Source organism: Apodemus sylvaticus, chromosome 1 (genome assembly GCF_947179515.1).
Source record: "Apodemus sylvaticus chromosome 1, mApoSyl1.1, whole genome shotgun sequence".
NCBI classification, from domain to species: domain Eukaryota; kingdom Metazoa; phylum Chordata; class Mammalia; order Rodentia; family Muridae; genus Apodemus; species Apodemus sylvaticus.
In genome coordinates this window covers 77,507,483-77,528,773 of record NC_067472.1, presented here as the reverse complement: position 1 = coordinate 77,528,773, position 21,291 = coordinate 77,507,483, and the positions used below count along the sequence as shown (strand labels likewise).

General features: G+C 46.0%; 1 protein-coding gene across 2 annotated transcripts in view; it reads right to left on the bottom strand.

Moving 5' to 3' along the window:
• The window catches only part of Rusf1 (RUS family member 1), a 25,885-nt gene extending 4,594 nt beyond the window's left edge, over positions 1 to 21,291 (bottom strand). Inside the window, exons 1-6 of one of the 2 annotated variants that reach the window (XM_052197497.1) lie at positions 20,950 to 21,291; positions 20,632 to 20,746; positions 13,965 to 14,010; positions 11,863 to 11,895; positions 11,657 to 11,762; positions 8,532 to 8,633 (exon numbers count right to left, since the gene is read on the bottom strand). In XM_052197497.1, the coding sequence (XP_052053457.1) occupies positions 8,532 to 8,633; positions 11,657 to 11,762; positions 11,863 to 11,895; positions 13,965 to 14,010; positions 20,632 to 20,746; positions 20,950 to 21,243 (696 nt within the window). In that variant the 5' untranslated portion in view covers positions 21,244 to 21,291. Of the gene's footprint in view, positions 1 to 8,531; positions 8,634 to 11,656; positions 11,763 to 11,862; positions 11,896 to 12,819; positions 12,957 to 13,964; positions 14,011 to 20,631; positions 20,747 to 20,949 lie in introns of those variants that run through there. The other variant, XM_052197506.1, reaches the window with a different exon arrangement.

Sequence of the window (21,291 nt, the reverse complement as noted above, 5' to 3'; positions counted from 1 at the left end):
AACGAGGGACCCCAGGAAGGCAAAGGGACAGGCTTTGACCTTCTGCTTACGGACCAGTGTACCTAGAGCCTGCTACTAGCCAGGGGAACGGAACCCTGCAGCTGCCCAGGACTTTATTCAAGAGAACAAATTGGGGTTCCTAGGTCTCGGGATTCAGGGGAAAGCTGGTCTTGGCATGGAGGGGCCCTGAGGCTCACGAGCTCTCTTTGCTCCTAGCCTTCCTTGGAAGGAGAGAGGCGAGGGACTAAAGCCTGCATATGACGTGGGGAGCTAGGAATGGAAGCAGCCAGGAGCACAGGAGCGGAGAGCCTCTGCTTCCATGGTAAAGTCAGCCGAGCAGCCATGTAAAGTTGCAGCGAGTGAGCCCAGGAGCCGGGCAGAGCTGCCTCAAGCCACGGTTCGAGGAGGACTGGGGTCCTTCTTTACCTTGGCAGAGAAATACCAGGGTTGGGTATAAGGGCATGCGCGTTTGTATACGAGCTCGCAGCTTGGCTGGGCGCTCTTCCAACTCTTTCCTCAGCCCACTTCCATTCCTGGTAGGCTTTTACCCTTTTAAAATAATCTATTTTATGGATGGAGCTGGAGAATATCATACTAAGTGAGGTAACCCAGTCTCAAAAGATCAGTCATGGTATGCACTCACTAATAAGTGGATATTAGCCTGGAAAACTGGAATACCCAAAACATAATCCACACATCAAATGAGGTACAAGAAGAACGGAGGAGTGGCCCCTGGTTCTAGAAAGACTCAGTGTAACAGTATAAGGCAAAACCAGAACAGGGAAGTGGGAAGGGGTGGGTGGGAGAACAGGGGGAGGGAAAGGGGCTTATGTGACTTTCGGGGAGTGGGGGACCAGAAAAGGGGAAATCATTTGAAATGTAAATAAAAAATATATCGAATAAAAAAAAGTGAAAAAAAATAATCTATTTTAATTCCAGGCCTAATTTAAGAGGTATAACTTTTCCTCCGTCTTCCTTCCTGGAGGCTGCTGGGAGTTTTCACTTAACTTTTACTGTGTTTTCCTCCTAAACTATTAATAAAATTATCCTAGAGCTTCCTTCTCAGTTTGTTTCTGAATTCTTACACTAATGAGGCTGAGAACCTCTAACAGGAACCTTAGGTTCCCCTGTAACATGTCAGAACCAGGAAGGGTCCCAAGGAGGCTCCTCTGAAGACTCAGCTTCCTGTTGCCCAAGCTTCCCTTTGAAACATCTGTCTCCAGGCTTTATCCTCTCCTCTGCCTCAGGCCCTGAGGTTCAGTGTGCAGATCCCTCGTGTGTCACAAACATGACAGAGCTGTAAAGGCTTGGAGGGCTGAGATGGCAGAATCTACTCTGAGGATACAGAGCCCAAGAGAGGGTAATGATGGCAGGGCCAACACCTGCTTCCTAGTAGCCCTGGCTTTCTAAGGTAGGAGATGGCTACAGGATATGTGACCACCAAATCATGTAGGTGTCATCCTCAGGGTCCCGTGACACTGACTGTCCTCCCTGCCAAGGGTCTCCTGTGACAGAGGCAGGCTTCTCTGCCAAGGGTCTCCTGTGACAGAGGCAGGCCTCTCTGTCAGGGTCCTCAGTGACACAGGCAGGCCACACTGCCAGCACGCATTTTCACATCCCAGTCCTCACATTCCTTTTGTCCTCCTCATCCTTTACAATGTCTAGACCACCTCCCACAAAAGCCACTCTGTGCAGAGGCTGCTGTGAGCCGTGTGCCTGACCCCAAGGGTTCAGAAGGACGGGGTCGGTGCAGGTGATTTTTACAGGATGAAATACCACAAAAGTGTTGAGGCTTTAAATCAAGACCAACTCCTTTAACAACTTCATTTAAACAAAATGTTATCTGCATGTTCCTGACAATTCTGGTAATGCCTCTTGCTTTAAAAGATCTACAAAGTCAGACTGAGCTCATGTTAAACACTGCCATCTCATTGGTAAATGGGTTTAAAATCGGATCTCTAGTTTTTTTGTTTTTGTTTTGACTTTGCTTTTGGCAGAAATGGGTTATATTTATCATAATCTTGATAGTGTCAGACATTGTGTGTTTAACTGTTATTTTAACTGTATGTCCTGTTTATAGTCAATTCACATTCTTATGGTCCTATGAAAAATTTTAACTCCATCCTCCTGGGTCACCTTTATCAACCTCCAAGGCCTGAAAGTTTACAAGAGTGGGAACTCCAAACTCTACTTTACGCAGTACTTATTCCCCCAACTTCTCTTCCTTTATCTCCCTGGGTCTGTACCAGGTGTTCTTTTATTAAGGAGGGGTGGCAATGCTCTCCCCTCTCTCTCTCTCTCTAAAGTATAGAATAGCTTATTTAGGGCATGGGGAAGGGAGTTAAGAGGGTAGTATGGGCAAAGCGGGGGGGGGGGGCGGGGGGGGGGCGGAGGAGACCGACCATGAGCACCTAGAGAAAAAGTGGGGAAGGGAATGGGGAGAGAGGAGGACAGGAAGAGCAAGGGAGGAGCAAGAGATCAAGAGAGCACTCTCCCTTCTTAACAACACGTACCATTAAGTAAAGCAATGTCTCCCGGGTGTCCCCCAGTGCATGGAGAAATGAAAGGCAATGTGGATCCTTGCAGGATCTTACTGCCTCCAGTTTGAATGTCGGTACCTGCAGGTGCCTCCCTGCTCACATTTCTTCTCTCTACAGGGACAAGGGTTGACAGTCTGGGGTTCTATCTCAGGACTCAAGGACTAAAGAATGGTGGGCACCAGGAAAGGTTAGCTTGCCTTTATAGGGGTTTTATATAGTGGCTGTGGGTGCTGGGCCCATGCTGCTCAGGAGACATAAGTCTCTGCAGCTGAAGTGACTCTGGGTGTCTATGGTTCACCTCTCAAAATGTCTTTTCCATAACTGGAAAACATTTATCCAAGTGAAATGATCCTCGAAGTAAAACCCAAATAGAACACTGCAACCTGTGTTTTAACATGCATGGTGACTGAAGACCAAGAGCTCTGAGCCCATTTGGTTTTTGGTTCTATTTGTTTTTGTTTACTTTTTAGAGCATCTTAGGATAGAGACTATACTCAACTTCAGCACAGGAGACACTTTGGAGCCGCCAGCAGCAGGGATCTGCACCAGGTAGGTGGGAATGAGAGAGGGAGGGAGAGGCATGGTGGGGGGGGGGCACAAGCCAGTGTCTAGTTCCTTTGGGGCTATACTTGAGGGGTTATCCCCAAGGATATCTGGGTAGCTAATGACAGGAAGATTGGTCTTGCGCCCGGAGTGGCATCAGGAGACATTCTACTTTACTTCAGAGGCTCTCGTGTGCCCGGGGTTCCCGCCTGGTTTTGGTTTGTGCACATCTGTCTCTTGTTGTAATGCACAGAGCAGCCTGGCTCCTTCATCTGCATGCACTTGGCAAACACACCCTCTCCAAGCACTGCACCTCGTGTCTTCAAAAAATCTGCCATCCCTGACTTGCACTGGGTTTTCAGTATCCTGTCTCTGAAAAATAGTATGAGCTTCCCTGACCCTGGTAATTATCACATTTAGACAGTTTCTATTCAAATGTATTCCTAACATATCCAGGTATAAAGAACAGAAAAGCCAATCTGGCCTGAGCTGGTTTGGGGTGTATATGCAGTAAGGCAAGCTGTCTCCTTTAGTAACATTTTAGGGAGAATCTCCTATTTACCATATAAAACCTATGTAATTAAGCATGCACATGACTGAAGTTGGAAGCATTATGAGAAGGGATACATATAGTATAGAAACAATTAATCTATTAGTCAAAATATTGATCAATCCAAACTATCCCTGTTAGTAACTCCTGAGGGTCCCAGTTAGTAAGCTCCTTGCTTTAGACCCCATAAAAAGAAACACCAAGCTGTAGCCCTTGAGTATTTTCTCATGTGGCTAGCTGTCAATCATGACAGTGTATCTTGTTTTAATCTAGATGACGGCTTAGCGCCAAATAAAATTACCTTGCTTCTTGTGCACATCTGTGTGAGCCCTTATTGCTTCTTGTACACATCTGTGTGAGCCCTTATGTCCAATTCTTGGGCTAAGCAGCCAAGGACCTGACCCAGACCCCAACCACCACTAACACCAGTCCTTCCTCTGACCTTCCACCCACTGCTACGGCATGCTAGGACACAGCCCCTAAGACACAGAGAAAGAGAGACTAATGTCTTACTGTACTCTCTGGCCTCAACATAAGCTAGGTAAATGAAAACTCGGGCCAAAAGATACATCTTAAACCTAGCTGCCTTCCTCTAGCTGGACTTACTCTGTAAAGGTCAAGGGCTATGATCCCCCCTCTAAGAGTGAAGTCTCCACATACTCCAGTGCCTGTGGCACTTCTGGGAGGGAAGGGCCTGGATCCTCAGGAGCAATTACTGTTCATGACCCTTTTCAATCATACACCCTCAGCAAAAAGCTACAAAGCGTCTCTGCAGAGTTCCCAGACAGCACCAGGATACATCTAAATCTGTGTCTTACTATGATTATCTGGAGTCTTGTGGTGACTTACAAAACCCCAATTCATAACAGTACCCTCCTTCTTCCCAAAGGAGAACTTTCCTCAAACCAAGCTGATTCCTCTCTCTCTCTCTCTCTCTCTCTCTCTTTCTCAAGGTCCAAAGACTCTCCCTAAACTGATAAACTCAAATTACAATGTTATTATAAGCACTTTCAAAGTACAGGAATCTCAGACCTCAAGCACCCAATCTCCTGGACACTACCCTTTGATGTTAAACAGCTGTGACCTGAAAACCCATCCCTGATCCAACTTTCTCAGGGATGGAAAGTTCTGACACACAGACAAAAGGCAGCCTAGCCAACTCCTCGAGAGCTAACCTTACTCCTCCCAAGCCAGAGAGGGGAACTTTTGAACACCTGGTTGTAACTGAGTCACGTGAATTTCCAAGTGATGGTATTTCCAAGTATGGTATTCTACACTGGAACAATAAGGAGTGGAACTCAGTATGTTCCTAAAATTTCCCAGAATAACTAAGTAACAGGGACCACTTAGAGTTTTTTCTTTCATCCATTTTGTTCTATGTACTTAAAATAATTGTGTATGTGTATACATACATATATAAAAACATAAGTGTTATTAAAAATTTTACAAATAAATAAAAGTCTCACATTAAAATTTAAATTTACTTTTTATGTCTTGGCACACCTTAAGTTGTGTGTAAGCATATATTAAAAGGCTTTGGAAGTGTGTATATAAATTAAGGTTCTCATTTGCTTTCTTAAGACCTATTAAAATGGTATCTTTGGACCTATAAGTTACTTCCTAAAATCTTAAATGCTATTTTTTATATAAAAAAAACAATACCATCATCAGTATAGGTTACCTTGCTCTGTATATAAGAAAGATGGCTATATTCTTAAATCCTAAGATATTAATAATGAATACCTTACATTTCTAAACCTATATTTTACCTTAGAGCTAGGTTGTTACAAAGCACGACCAGCTGCCATCCCACCTCTGTTCTCCTGTACACGTGGGCTTTTCCAGGAAGAAAGTCACATAACGTCAAGCTGTGGGTGCCTGCCCAGTGAGCTCCGAGTCAGGTCACACTCTGGGTTTAAGATCAAAGATCTCCGGCTTTATTCTAAAATCCTATCTGTAAAAACATATTTTGGAATAAGAGTTGCTAATGCTATTATAATGTGATCTAATTGCCAGTGTAACCTAAGACGGTCCGATGGAGAAGCTGACACCATGTTTACACACAACTGTGTGTTCTCCTATGTTTCCATTCTTACTGTGTTCACAGAACCAAACTGCCTCATAAGTAAATGGTCAGATTAGTTAAAACAGCCAAGTTTAACCAAAACTCTTCTTTATTCACACCGTGACTGAAGTTTAATATGAAAAGGGGATCTAATAAAGAGTCTAAGCCCAGACCCTGCCGCGTACTGGTCTCAGCTCTGACCCGGAAGGGCTTTAAACATCCTATGCTTGGAAAATAAACCGGCTCTTAGGGTGTGCCGAGTCCCCTCATCAGAGAGGTGGTCCTCTAGGCTCTGCTATTAATAAACTCCAAAAATTGGGAAAATGATTTAGCCCTGTGCCTTTAGCTTTTCCCAAGCAATTAATGTACTTAAAGATTTTGTTTTTATCAAAGTAAGCTTATAGTTTCTATGAAATGACAGGGTTCTAATTAAAGAACTGACTCTTAAGTCAGATTCATTAAAAACAAACAAACAATTTGCCTTGATGTAAGTATGTCTTTATTCTGTAAAACTACAAAAATGTCGTGAAATTGCTTCCATGTTGGAACATGGAATTAAGAGCAACCTAATTCTGTGTTCCTGGGTGATGGTAACTCAAAATGGCTCCAGAAGGCACTGTCTTTTATTTCCTTTAAGATAACAGCTGTGGTTTTTGTGCAATGCCTGCCCGTCCTCACCCTGGTATCATCTAACAGACTATATGTGAAGCACAGACAAGAGGGGGCTATCAAGGCCCTGTACTTCACGCCGCATGGCTGGGTGCCTTTTGGACTCTATTAACTTGCTAGCCATTTCTATTCTTAGGAGTGCTTTTTCCCTCTCTTAATAAGCTATTTCTATTCCGTATTAAAAGGTATTAACCTTTTCTCCATCCCTCCTCCCGGAGGTACTGAGATTCCCTAACCTGTACTTCATATTTCTCTTATCTCTTAAACTAATTATCCCAGTGCTTCCTCCTGAGTGTTAATGTCTCAGGCAGTCCGTAAGGTCAGAAAGGAGGGCACGCTGGACTATAGAAGGATTTCTGATGTTAGAAAAAAAAGCCAGCATTCCTCAGGACCTTGTGAAACAGGTTTTCTGTCCTAAAAGGAATCACTTCCCTTGCCTCTGGCAGAAGTCCCTACTCTCAAGTACTTATTACACATCTCAAAGCCCCCACACTAGCATGCTCCCCCACACAATGACCCCGCACTAGCATGCTGGCCCCACACTAGCATGCTCCCCTACACTAGCATGCACCCCCACACTAGCATGCTCCCCCACACTAGCATGCTCCCCTACACTAGCATGCTCCCCCACACTAGCATGCTCCCCCACACAATGACCCCGCACTAGCATGCTGGCCCCACACTAGCATGCTCCCCTACATTAGCATGCTCCCCTATACTAGCATGCTCCCCTACACTAGCATGCTAGCCCCCACATGTTGGCCCCACACTAGCATGCTGCCCCTACACTAGCATGCTCCCCCACACTAGCATGGTGCCCCACACTAGCATGCTGCCCCACACTAGCATGCTGGCCCCACATGTTGCCCCTACATGCTGCCCCACACTAGCATGCTGCCCCACACTAGCATGCTGCCCTTTTTACCCCACCCTCCCCACTTTTGCTTATCCATCACTCTCTTGCTCTCTCCACAATTCTTGTCTGCTCTCTCAGCTCTCTCAAAGATAGCCCTGGCCACATCCAGTCTGCTTCTTCTCTCTCTTATCTACAATAAAAACCTTCCCCAAATAATAAAGCAATTATTTTAGTAGTTTTCTCCCCTGCCTGCTCTGAAGCATACTTTGAGTCAGTTTATAAATCATTTTATTAATGAGACTAAGGACTCCCAAAGGAACCCCCACTTGGGACCTCACTTGGGGGCCTGAATAGCCCCCAAGAAGCATTTCTGCCTTACTGAGGAAGCTCTACTGAAACAAAGCTTGGGGGCTGGGGCAGGACTGGGAGCCAGCGGGAATTAGCGCAAGAAGCTGTGAGATGCTGGAGAGGAGGGCCTGGTCTTTACTTGTTTGACTTAGTTCAACCATTTCACTAGGCGGAGGAACTTGCCCAAGGGTATCTAGGTGGACTTTGAGCCTTCCTGACCTTCATTTTCTTATCTGTGAAATGGTCACCATGAGTACATTAACACTGGAAAAACTGAATGAGTTCATGGAGAATACATACTTGACATGTGGTGAATGCTTTACAAATATTAGTTTATGAGTACTGAGCAAAACAGTGTGAGACGAGGTTACAACAGGATTGGATAAACAGACTCCTAAACAGGTTTAGGGTCACCAACTACAGGAATAATCAAATGAACTGTAAAATCAGCAGGTCATATTTATTCTGGGGACCTGTCCAGACCTTACTTTCCTCAACGGTGAGACTAGGACCACACAAGTGCCGACTTTACAGGGTGTGAAGTAAACAGAGACCCAGAGAGCACTTAGCACAAAGCTGTGGGACAGCATGTAAGACCTCTGGAGTCCAGTCTGGGGGCTGTCCCTCCCAGCCCCCTTCTGCTCAGACTCCCTCAGTCCGAGAGGGGGTACTGGACCAGAGGACCATCCAAACTACTCAGTGTAGGCCTCTGGCTGGCATCCTAACAACCTCACATGCTGAATACGCCTCACTTGCCAAAAGTGATCAGGAAACCCAACTTCCACAGTGGGGGTATGGCTGACCCCACCAGCGACAGCAGAGCCACTTGGGTTTCTCTCTGCGTGATCCCTACCAACCCCCTTCCCAGGGACACTCAGAAGCCTCTTTCCGTACTTCTAAACTGTGGCCGGACCTGGGCCCTTCCCTACCCCACATGGTTTCCCTGTGCGAGATGCTCACCTGGCTGCTGTCCTTAGCTGACACATCGGCCATGTTGTTTCTTCGGGCCTGGTGCATGGTCAGTGCGGCTCGAGTGGCCCCGCCAGCCACACCAACAATGCACTGGGTGGGAAGAAGAGAAGAGCGAAGGTCAGAGCGGTGTGGACTGTGGAAACGCAGGCCCTCCTGTGGGTGAGCGCAGAAATCACTCACACCAGCTGGAGAAGAGCAGGTCTCTGGTGACACCTCCCCTCTGGCAAACACTCAGTGCAGTCCTTGGCTTTTAGTTCTTACTCCTGTGTCTTTAGTCACACAGTCCCCCCCCCCCTTCCCTGTTCCAAGAGAAAAGGGAAGTCTTGCCCGCCATTATTATCCTGTACTGTACCCTACGAACTGTAGGGAATTCCAACTTCCTTTTCCCAATGGACCTTCTGGCCCTCTTTGAATTAGGGTCTTGCCATGTAGCCTAGGCAGCCCTAGAACTTGTAATGGTTGGAACTCAGACTCCATAATGCTAGAATCACAGGGGTGTGCCCGCTGAGGTCTCTTTAAGGTCATGTCCCCCATCTCCTTGACTTGACTTGGCTGCACCCTCTCCCTGCCTGATCGATAAGGCCAGTCTGGTGTCCGACTTCATGCTTACAGTCTGCCTCCTGATAACCCTTTCTTCTTCCTGCCCAGCTCAGCTCCACTGAGCACTTCAGGCGGGTTCGCACTTACTCCAGCCGCCCTGGATTAAGGTATTTACATCTCTCCTGAGATCTCTAGATAGCAGCTAGAGTCACTGATAACTTTGATCATCAAGTCTCTTGTAGATGACAGACACAGAACAATATATGGTGATAAAAATCAGACAGTTTTTTGATGAAGTTTAAGTACAGCTTTAAAGGTGGAGGGACTGATTTATTCACAATCAAGAGAAAAGTGGCGTAAGATGAGGCTCCAGTGACTGGCAGGGAACAGCCTGCCTCCAAACAGAAAACTGGAAGCCTTTAAGGCTTTCAGAGAGCAATGGATCAGACAAGTAACCTGATTTGATTTCTACGTTTACTACTTTTTAATTAAATGAGTGTGTGTGTGTGTGTGTGTGTGTGTTGATGCATGCATGGGCGTCAGAGGAGAATCTGTAGGAGCTCCTGCTCTCCGGCCATGTTGATCCCAGAAACTGAGCTCAGGTTGGCAGGCTTGGTGCCGGCTCCTCCTGGCCCACTGACTGTAGAGAAATTTTAATTCAGAACAAGGCTGCTCTGGCAAGAGATCACATCCAAAGATGTTCTCGGTCTGTGTGATCTGGCTGTAATACAGATACACCTTTAATTCCAAGGTACAGAGGTAAGCAATTTTCTGAGTTCAAGGCCAGCCTGGTGTAGAGCAAGTTTCAGGTAAAGAAAAGCTTAGGTTTAGACGCGGTGGTGCACACCTTTAATCCCATGAGGGGAGAATTAGCTTGTAGAAGGGAGCACCCATGTTTGAAAGTAATGTCTACTTGAGGGGCAGACAAAGGGACAGATCAAAGAAAGAGCTGACAGAATAGGATACACCCAAGAAGAGAGAAGAAAGGGAAGCTACTCTGGGGAGCAGTTCAGACAGAGAAGCGGCAGTTTGACTAGGACAGGGTTACACAGACGGGCTAAAAGAAAACAAGCAAGAGAACAAGAAGGAGCCAGAAGATTAGAAAAGATTGCTAGAGTTACTTTGAGGCCAAGCAGAGTAAGTCAGAGGCTCAGAGAACAGCCTGATTGAATCAGTCAGCTTGGAGAGGAGTTTGAACCAGAACTGGCTGAGTTGAACCAGCCAGTCAGAGCTCAGAAAGAACAAGAAAGGGTGAACGTATTCAGCAGTTAAGTCTCAGAGGCTGAACACCTTCTAGGCTTAGATAAGAAGACGATGTGGAGGCTGGAAGCTTCCGGGACTAGGTCTAGGTAGGCAGGCAGAGGCAGTGAGCCTGGGACACTGTAGTCAATTACTACAGGAGAATAAAAGTCCCCTTTACAACTGACTTTCAAGAGAGCGTCGGTTGGGTTAAGGACAACAGAGCAGTTAGACTGCCTGGGAGGGAACTGGTCCCGCAGAGGGGGAAGACAGCTGAGGGGGAGGAGGTGAGGATGACAGCCAGCTTCTGGCTGCTGTGGCTGCGGATGGAGTGCTGGTCACAGATTGAAACTCTGCCAAGATAGATCTTAAGGGGAAAGACCACGCCTTGGTCTAGGACAGTATTTGACAGATACAGGTTTCAGAAACAGAGTTTTCTGCAGAATTTGCCAGAAGTCACAATCCCTAGTCCACAGCTATAGCAGTGTTTTCACTCTTGGGGTTTCCTACCTTGATAATAGAAGCAGGGGCAGAAGTCAAGGTATGTGCAGCATTTACTGCCTGTCCCTAAACAAAAAGACTGCTTTACCACAAATACAAAAAGTGCCGGTGGCAAAATACTGCTTGGATTCGGTGTTACAGACAGGCCTTTGAGATGGGTCCAGTACTGAGTCTTGGAGCTTTGCCGTGTTCTCATACCCGACTGTGGTGGTAGGGTTGTCTGACCTTGCCAAGTCCGCTTCCTCGCCTGAAGGTGCTGTGAGGGCAGTGAACCCGCACCACAGAGGGAAACCGTGTATCTGCTTCAGTGGCGATTTGTGGTGCTGCTGTGTGTGATTTCTCGGTCCTAGAATTATAAACTCTCCTTCGGGAATTAGCCTCAGGTAGAGCCTTTCTACATCCCAAGACCATTCCTGCCTGGTATGCTCAGAACTATAATCCCATAGATATTGTATAACCATGTGTCATTTCCTTTAAAGATGGGAGCGTCTGTGGCCTGTGTCATCCATACAGTAGGCACTAAAAAGATGTTTTACTGAAGAATGAAAAGAGGTGGGAAGCTAGCCCCTAGATACTGGGGTTGGACCACCCCTTCATCTCTCAGCTCCAGGCACCCTCACCAGTGTGTGTCACAGTGTGTGTAACAGCCTTGCACAGGCTGGCTGAGGTAAAGGACTGTCTGGTCAGAGGATCAGAAAACTTGTCTGTGTCTGAGTAGAAACATGCAAACTTTTTTAGAACTCCCTCCAGTACAGGGTCCGTAAGTCACACACAGCATCCTTAGGGATGGTACCTCAGGTCCCATCGGAAGTGCCCCAGAGGTAGGTAGTTACCTTGGCTAGGTTGCTGGTACTGACAGTCACGGTGAAAAAGATTGGGTACATGGGAGCCATGATCTCTAGGAACATGGCTATATCATTGAGGACATCGGCAAAGAGCCTGTGGGAAGGATCAGAGGTCAGAGGTCACAAACAAGAGTTTTATAATAGCAGATTCTCCCTCCGTCCTTCACCCTCTCCCCTCCCCCATCCCTTCTCACCTCCACTGCTTTGCATTACAGTCCAATTTGCTCCTGTTGGGGGTAAGAGGTTGTGGCAATTTAGAACAAAGGAAAACTGCTGCGGGAGGCTGTAAGGACTTGCCCTAGGTCATGGTGAGGTCTAAAGAGCACAGGGTGGAAATTTACTAAAGGGACTCTGGCCAGCTCCGAGAGTGAGGAGAGTGAGCGGCATGGCTCTGGCAGGCCTTGCTGTCCTCCCTTACACCCTCTGCCTTGCTGAAACTGTTAGGCTACATTCCTAAAGCTAGCCACCAAGATCTATACTCTTATCTGGCTCCTGAGGCGGACGACCAAGAACCAGCTACCAAAGTGCTGAAGTCTAGCGATCAAAGGGCCCCTGGGGCCCACATAGTTAAGAGGCCCATTGAAAATTAAACACCTCATCCTAACACAAGGTTTCCTTTTGTACCTTTATAAACTGCCATTTTCCCATGGGCCACATCCGTCTCCTCTCCACCCAAAGTCCATTGTCCTCCAGGATAAATCCCCTTTCTCCCTAGTCCTCTATCTCCTGTCTTTGTCTCATTCCCTGCCCTTTGTCAAATCTCCTTTGTGCTTTAGACTTGGAGGTTCAGAGCAGAAACCATTCCTTACTTAGACTCTGCTGTCACTATGAGATCAGGAATCCTTTAGCTACTTTTCACTACCTCAGAAACTGGGCCACAGCCTCCTGTAGCTCTCTGATAACAGCTGGTGAGAAAGGCCGTGTGGCCCTTCCCAACTCAACTGAAGATAAGTTCACAGCCCGCTCTAGAGCAGGCTCCATTTCCCCCAGCAATAGACTCCGCCAAACTAAGTCACATGATGTGGAATTTGCTGTCACACCTCTGAAAAATCGATGAAATTCAGTTTGCTGTTTGGGAGACTTGAGGCTTTTTCCTTTGCCCCCACCCCCACCCCCTTACTACACTGTACATGGCTGTCACCTCTCCTCACCTCACTCCTCTCTGGGTTTTGAAGGGAAGCCTGCTCCCTTCAGTTGGAGTCCCACCATGCTGTCCTTGGCAGGATGTTATATCCTTAAGTGGTCTCCTACTGCAAGGTGGGAAGCTCTCTCTCATGAGGAAGCTCTCCTGAAAGGTAATTTTGTATCTGCCTCTCTGACCAGTATTTTGTTCCAACACACACAGTCCCCTGCAATATGACCCTTAGCTAGGAAGGTCTTCAGTGGGTGCTGAGCATCTCCCCTTACTGGCTCTGAGGGAAAAAATCTGTTTATTGACAGTTCTCCCAGTCTCTGGGTAACCTTTGAAGAGGCTATTCCTGGATCGTTTTCCTTTTTTCTTTGCTTCATCAAAGGTAACTGGGTCAAAGTCCATACACTTGGAACTGCTTAATACCCAATTTGGTGTAACTGCAGGTCACAGACAGTGCAGGCCCTCTGGGCTCGTAGAACAATGGGTAGGCAAGAAGAAGACCAAAGGAAATGCTGGGCTCCAATATCCAGGCCTAGGGTGGTCTGTGCTACAACACGGGAGGTGGCTACCCCTCTGTTTCTATTCTACAGAGTCAGTTTTCCTCTGGCCCAAGCATGAGCACCTAAAGGTAATTTCACTAATGTTAGGAGATGCTGCAGTGTAGCCCAGCCTAGAATCTGCACCATTAGCTCCAGATCTCCTTCCAGGCAGGGCATACTGTGTACACACAGTGGAGTTGGTGAAAACATGGGCGCTCTTCGCCCCTAACCAGCCTGATGCTGTGGAAAGAGGAAAGGCTTCACCCCAACAATTACAGAGTGAGAATTAAGAAAATAATTTCCCTCTTCTAGGTGTATTTCACGACTTGAAAAGTGTCTTTGTCATCTTCCTCTTTTCAGGTTAGGGGACTGAACCCAGGGTCTTGCCCGGGGCAGGTCATGTGCCCACCTTGCTAGATTCCCAGACTTGTATCTCCATGATGTCAGTCTTACCCAGGAAGCTTGTGGGGACTGAGGTTAATACAAAACTCAACTGGGACATGAAATGTTAAGCACTTTGCATGATTGTTTTTTGAACCTTTTCTAACAAGTAAAGGCTCATACTACTACTAAATGCCACTGGGAAGTACTACTATCAGTTGACATAGAAAAGAAACAAACTTACCCCTTCCACCAGGCAAAGATGATGCGGCCCAACATGCCAGTTGAATCTGGGGATGAGAAGAATGTGTTGGTAAGGGCAAGGAAGGAACTCAGGAACTTCAGGGAAAGGAAGACACTGGCACTGAACCACTGATTCACTTCAGGTCATGTTGCATTTGGGGAAACATCTGGTGTGATCAATTCTAGACAGATTGAAGGCTCAGGGGTATGCTGAGATCAGCAGTTTTTCACTGTGTAGAGATTAGACAAGAAATATTGTTTGTAGCCTTGTTAGATGGGCTCTATACACACTGAGCTTCCTGCTCAGCCTACAGTGCTGCTAATAATAGCAAAAGCTTGAGGTACTGCAAATGTTGGTAGATAAGGGGATGCACAAAACCTTGGGAGATCTACTCGGTAGCCTATTAGACAGCAGTGAAAACCACATGAAGCAGTTAGTCACATCAACACACATACTAAGTATTGTAATTGTATGTGGCAGACTAATTCACAGAAACTACATGCAGCACAATATGCTTTTCAGAAAGCTCTACGACTACAGTGTTGAGGAATACACATCTATTTGGTACAAGTATTCAAAAGAAAGCATCTGCAAATTCAGCCTGTCCCCTATGTGGAGACAGCAGCATTAGGCATAGCAGGAGGATTACAAAGAAGGATGCTTTAGAATCAGACAGCTGGGCTGGACAGAGACACTGGAAAGGACAGACTGAAGAGGGGAGGACTCCATTTGGCTTGAGTTTGAGGGCAGAGATCTTATGTGTGGAATGTAAAGAGAAGGTTGCGCTTGCACAACCTCCATGCTGTGTGCCTTCTACTAGACACACTGAGCCTGGGGCTTAAGGGATGCTTCTAAGAACTCTGATGGACACCTGAAGTACTTTCAACCATCGACCATCCTGTAAGTTTGGGAAGGATCATTCTATTTCATAGACAAAGCAACTGAATCTCAAGGAAGATCATGAATGACCTGGAGCATTTTATAACAACTGTATTTCCAGCATTTCTGAAAGACTGATGTCATGGGAACATGGGGTCTACCTTCCCTCACTACCACAGTCTTCCAAGATACCATGTGTATGACATGTTCCTACCCAGGCTGCTCTACTTCTCCGTTTCTGTCCCTTGCCTGGACCCGGAATTCCATGAAAGCAACTTTATAGATATCCAACTTTCTATAAAGTAGATGTTCACACTTGAACTTCTTTCCTTCAAGGACATTTTATTATAAACAAAATTTTTTATGTTTTAGATTTTTATATTAGATCAGTTTGTCATTTTGAATATGGAAAGATTACTATGACCAACTCAGAGGGAGTCACTGGGGCAGGCTCCATCTCTTCCTTTTAGTTTTGCACTTACATCAACAGGGCATATATCCTACCTTCGACAGAGACGAGGAGAGGTCTGTGGATCAATAGAAGCAGTCCCTGGAGCTCTCAACACAGTCTGGAGGGTAGCACTACGCTAAAATATTGACACAATGTCTGACCTATTATCTGAAAGCCAATACTGTCTACCAGAATAGGAGATTTAATTCTCACCTCCTCGTTGCCTTATGATTAGTAGAGTTGAAGGGCTAGAACTTCCTTAGTCCAATTGATGAATTAGTGATTATCTGTCCAGAGATTATATGCGAATCTACTGTAAAAACCCCTGCCAAAGGGTGGCAGTTAAGAACAGGACACACAGCCTGCAAACTGCCTTTGCCTGGTGAGTTTCTGATCCCAACCATTCCAGCGCTGTTGCTACACTTGAAGGCCTAGGTCTGGATGTTCCCACTCAAATCCAGTAGTCCTCCAGAAGTGTTTTTCGGTGAGAACTACATGAACTCAGGACACCAAATATAAAAGAACAATCACAAACTTTATTAAAGAATGCATGGAGCTTATGAAAGCCTCAAAAATCAGCACAAGCAACTTGAGGAAGATGGCAATAAATGCCTAGGTGATGTTCAAGAAAGCACTGATGGGGACAGCTCAACATCTGAAACATTCATTCAGTCAAGAGATATATATACTGAAGAACTCAAGCTGAAAGTAAGATGGAGTTGAAAAAACTCAAAGTGTGTAAGTATAATAGATCAAGTAGAAAGTAGAACATCAAGATCTGAAGATGGAGGAATTAGACCACACACACAAAGAACGTCAATCAGTCAATCAAAGCATATGAAAGGAACATGAAGAACTGTGAGACATTATGAACAGACCAGATCTTTGAAATTATAGGAACAAATAAGCAAGGATCCCTGGTCAGTGGTATAAACTAGATCTTCAACAAGATCGTAGAAGAATACTTCCTCAATTTAAGGAAAGACATTCCCGTACATGGAACACCACACCACACAGAGAAGACCAGAGAAGGACACTACATAGTTAAAGCACTAAATATACAGAACAAAGACAGGGTACTTAAAGCACCAAGAGAAAAATCCCAAGTCACTTACAAAGGAAAGCCCACCAGCGTAACAATTGATTTCTCTATGGAAACTTTAAAAACCAGAAGGGCGGGACTGGAGAGATGGCTCAGAGGTTAAGAGCACCAACTGCTCTTCCAGAGGTCCTGAGTTCAAATCCTAGGACCCACATGGTGGTTCACAACCATCCATAATGAGATCTGACTCCCTCTTATGGAGTGTCTGAAGACAGCTACAGTGTACTTACATATAATAAATAAATCTTTTTAAAAAAAAATCAGAAGGGCCTGGAGCAATGCACTGCACCTACTGCCAACCTAGGCTACTTTACCCACAGCAGAAGGCTGACGAAACAGGACAAAAGAGCCCACATACACTAACCCAGACTACAGAGAGTTCTGGAAGCAATATTTTAGACTAAAAAGAGTCAGCACAGCTATACAAAGAACATACAGAAAGAAACAAAAATATAATGATCAACACATACCTTTTAATGATAACTTTAAATATTAATAGTTCCAACTCTCCAATGAAAAGACACACGAGATAGTCAAATGGATGAAGAGTCAAAATCCACCTACCTATTGTCTACAAGCCACAGGCTCCTATCTTCAAGAACAGGCAGAATCTGAGAGCAAAAGGTTGGAAAAAGTATTCCAGAACAGAAACAGAAGAAGCAAACTTCTTCTAAGAAACAGTATCACTCTAATACCAAAACAGTAAAGACACAACAATAGAAAGAAAACCACAGGCCCATATCCCTCAGGAACATGCATGTAAAATCCTCAGTAAAATACTTGCAAATAGAATACAGGCAGACAACAAAAAGGCATCTACCAAGATCAAGTGGGCTTTATCCCAGTGATGAAAGAATGATTCAACATCTATGTGAATACATGTAATAAATCATATAAATGGACTTCAGCATCAAAAATCACATGATCATACCAACAGATGCAGAAAGGACCTCTGACAAAATCCAACAGGACTTCATGATAAAGTGCTAAAGAGTGCAGTACTGGAGGGAAGATACCCCAATGTAACAAAGGCTTCTTATGGCAAAAACCACGGCCAACATCATCTTGGATAGAGAACACTCAAAGCAATCCCGTCAGCATCATGACTGAGACAAGCTATGCACTATCCTGACTCCTTTCAATATAGGGCTTAAAGCACTAACCAGAAAGAAATCAAAGGCATCCAAATAGGAGAAGAAGTCAAATGATCCCTATCTGCAGATGATATACATAAGATATCCCAAAAGTTCCACCGGAGGATGTCGAGACTGAACCCAGGGTCTTGGCCAGGGCAGGTCAAGGGCTCACCTCTGCTACATTCCCAGACGTGCAGCTCCACGATGCTCAGTCCTACCCAGGAAGCTTGTGGGCACTGAGGTTAATACAAAACCCAAGTGGGACATGAAATATTAAGCACTTTGCATGATTTTTTTTTAACCTTTTCTAACAAGTAAAGGCTCATACTACTACTAAATGCCACTGGAAAGTCCTACTAGACCAGCATGTCTGCTTTGAGATGGGGTGGTCTATGTACATCAGAGAAGATGAACCCATGAAATCTCAATGATATGGTTGCCTAAACAAGACCTGACAAAGGCTACCAGCTGACTCGACAGGATGAACAAGAGGAAGCTCATGAGGCTCCAACCCTGATAAAGAGCTACAGGAAGTTGATAGTTTTTCAGATTGGGAGAATCCGTCTTCTCCAGGGATGTGCTCCCTGATAGTTTGTCTAATCCCAACAGAAATGAACTCAGTAGGGTGTGTGTGTGTGTGTGTGTGTGTGTGTGTGTGTAAAACAATAATAATTCAAAAATAAGAGGCCATGAATTTTAGGAGGGGGGTGCTGAAGGGGGAAGAGGAAATAAATTATGTAAATACAATATTCACATATTAAATTCTCAAAAAAAATAAATTTAAAAAAGGAGACACAAGAGTCAGCTGGCTTGGGTCTGCTTGGCGTTCCTCTATCTGAAAAATGAATGATGCCTCTGCACTGCCTACTACAGGTATTAAGAGACACACTATACATAAGAGGGCAAAAATCCCTGACCTACCAAGCTATTAAAATGTTAACTACTAGAGATATCACGATTGTTGGTTCCAATAGTGAAGATGTTCGAGCAGAGTACTGCATTAGTTGGGGTTCAGTGACCCAGAGCAACTTGGAGGGGAAAGGGTTTCCTGGCTTACTTATCCTGGCTCACAGTTCACCAACTGGAAGTCAAGGCAGGAACTGAAGCACAGCAGGAAGCTGGAGTCAGGAACTGAAGCAGAAGCCATGGGGGGTACTGCTGACTTGCTAGCTCGGTTTCTTTCAGCTCTTCCCCAGGGCAGCCTGCACAGGGATGGCACTGCCCAGTGGCCCGGGCCCTTCCACATCAACCACCAACTATGAAAGTTCCCCACAGGCTCAGACCAATCTTATGGAGGCAAGTTCTCAACTGAGGTTCCCTTTTCTCAGATGACCTTAGCTTATTTCAAGTTGACAACAGACAAAAACCACCAAGCAAAACTAACCAACCAACCGACTAACCAACCAACCTACCAACTAACCAACCATCCAGGACAATGCATGTCTGAAAATGATTACATCATACACTCCAAAGCCAAGTGCATTAGTACATGCCTATAATTCCAAGTAAAGACATGGGTGGGAGGGAGGTTATATCCAGTGATACATGGAGGGCTAGGTTAGCCTGGGCTACAGGAGATCCTGTGTCAAAAAGAAAACAAACAACAAAAATCCCAAGGGTACTTTTTATTCAGTGCTCTGCTTATAAACATCTCACCCTTGAGGGAAACAAGCTTGTAAAATCCTTCCTAATTAAGAGGTTGTCTTTTAACACTGGTAACAGAGTCTCAAGTGCATGCACTTTCATATCTTGAAGTGGCCTCAGCTTTTCTTAAAAACCTGTTAGACACAGATAAGCATCACGCTGGTGATGCACTAGAATGGGATGCTTAAGAAATGACACTTAAAAAAACCAATTACTGACCCAGGCTTCAAGGGCAGATTTTTGAAACTGGCTAAAGGAGAACAATGGAAAAATATCAAGTTAAACACAGTGAGATGCTGTGAAAAAGACTAAATCACCTATGCTCACATCCAGGCCCTACAACTCACCAGGTGTGTAACCGTGGGTACCTCTATTTACCCAGCTATAGTGTGGGGATAACTGCACTATCTGTTATACACACAGCTACCAAGAGGTCTAATCAGCAACACAAAGACTGGCATATAATAAACACTGCCAGCATCGATCGTTGCTGTTGTTGAGGTGGTGATGGTTGGCATCATTAAAAGATGAGACCATGAGGACAAGAAGCCACCGGCCACTTCTGCTCTGATGTGCTCTTTCAAGGTGTGACCTGCTGTTACGATGTGCTCAGGTATAACAGTCAGGCATGAACAGAAGCAGAAGCCCCCTAACCTACAGAGTCCAGGGAGGCTCACCCAAGATGTGACAAGGTCTAGGGTAGGACAGGATGCGATTGCCCCGCCCCTAGGATCCATTTAACTACCACTGGGAATAACAGGGAAAGATGGCGGCCAGAAGACTGAGCCAAGGGCCCTCGGAAACTTGAAGCAAGTGTCGAGTTCCCTTTTCTCTGCTTCACTCTCCAGGCGGCATGGTGCTAAATTATCTTTGTTTTTCTTAGTGATTTTTTTTCAAAAGGTTGTATACTGTCAGCACAGTTACTATCATCTTACTACAGAACTGTCTAGTACCCCAGGGGAGTCAGAATGCACTTTACCATTTCCAAAACTACCAATTTAGGACCAGCCACATGCACCTTTGCCCACTGGAAGTATCCAATTTTCACCATCCCGAGAAGCTGGCAGTTTTATGTAATAAACTGCTCTTCTGTGCAAACCTGTATAAGGATGAGGGACCAGATGATTTAGGGATTCTGAAGTTTGCATGGGTAACAAGTTGAGGCATTTAGGCTGATTCACTGATGAGGGTATTCTAGCTTCGGGCATCAAGATAAACATAAAATATTGTTCTAGGCATGGAGATTCGCAGCTTCTGTGTACTGTCTAATCAGGCTGCAGACCATAAATGTACACATGTACACACACACACACACACACACACACACGAGTCACTGTTGGAAGTCAGAACAGTACAGAAGGCAAGGCTAGGATTTGCAGTGAAGGAAAACGAGGCCAGAGACAGAAGGCAGGGAGGGATGAGATCAACGGGTAAGGCTTACAGGTTTCAGCTCACCTTTCACAAGCCAGGTGGACGTGGCAGCTGAAACTGAGGCTTTTGCGTTGCCTACCCCTAAGCCCTGCAATACTGCCTGGGTGGCTAGGGAGCCGGAGAGGCTGGAAGCAAAGGCCTGGAGAGAAAAGACGTGGAGTGAGGAGGGGTCGCGGGAGCACGGAGCCTACGGTGCTATATACCAGCTCTCACTGGTTCAGTGGGACCTGTCAGGACTCTGCAGTGCACCCTAGCCTTCCAACGTGCAAATGCAGATTGCCAGGGCCTGTTCCCCTGATCCCCAGCCATAAACCGTCTCCCGTGGCAATTGGCCGGCCGGACCTGCACGGAATCCCACAGCTGGTATGGCAGGTAATCCCGGCTGACGCTATCTGGGAAGCCCTGAGGCAGCAGCACGGATCTGAGGCCCGAAAGAGCAGTCAGTGCTGCCCAGGGCCCCTCGCCTCCACCCACGTGCTGCCCAGGTTTCGCTATCGGGGCCCGGGAGAGCCAGCCCCAGCGCGGAGCCCTGTCCCACTGCAGGCTCCCATCGGCAGCAGCGCTGCAGCTGCGCGGGGCTCCGGAGCCGAACTGCTCCGTGCACAGCGGTGCCCGCAGGCTCCCAGCGTCAGCCATCCCCAAGCTCCGCCAATCTGTCCAACGCGGCAAAAAGCTAGAAGAACT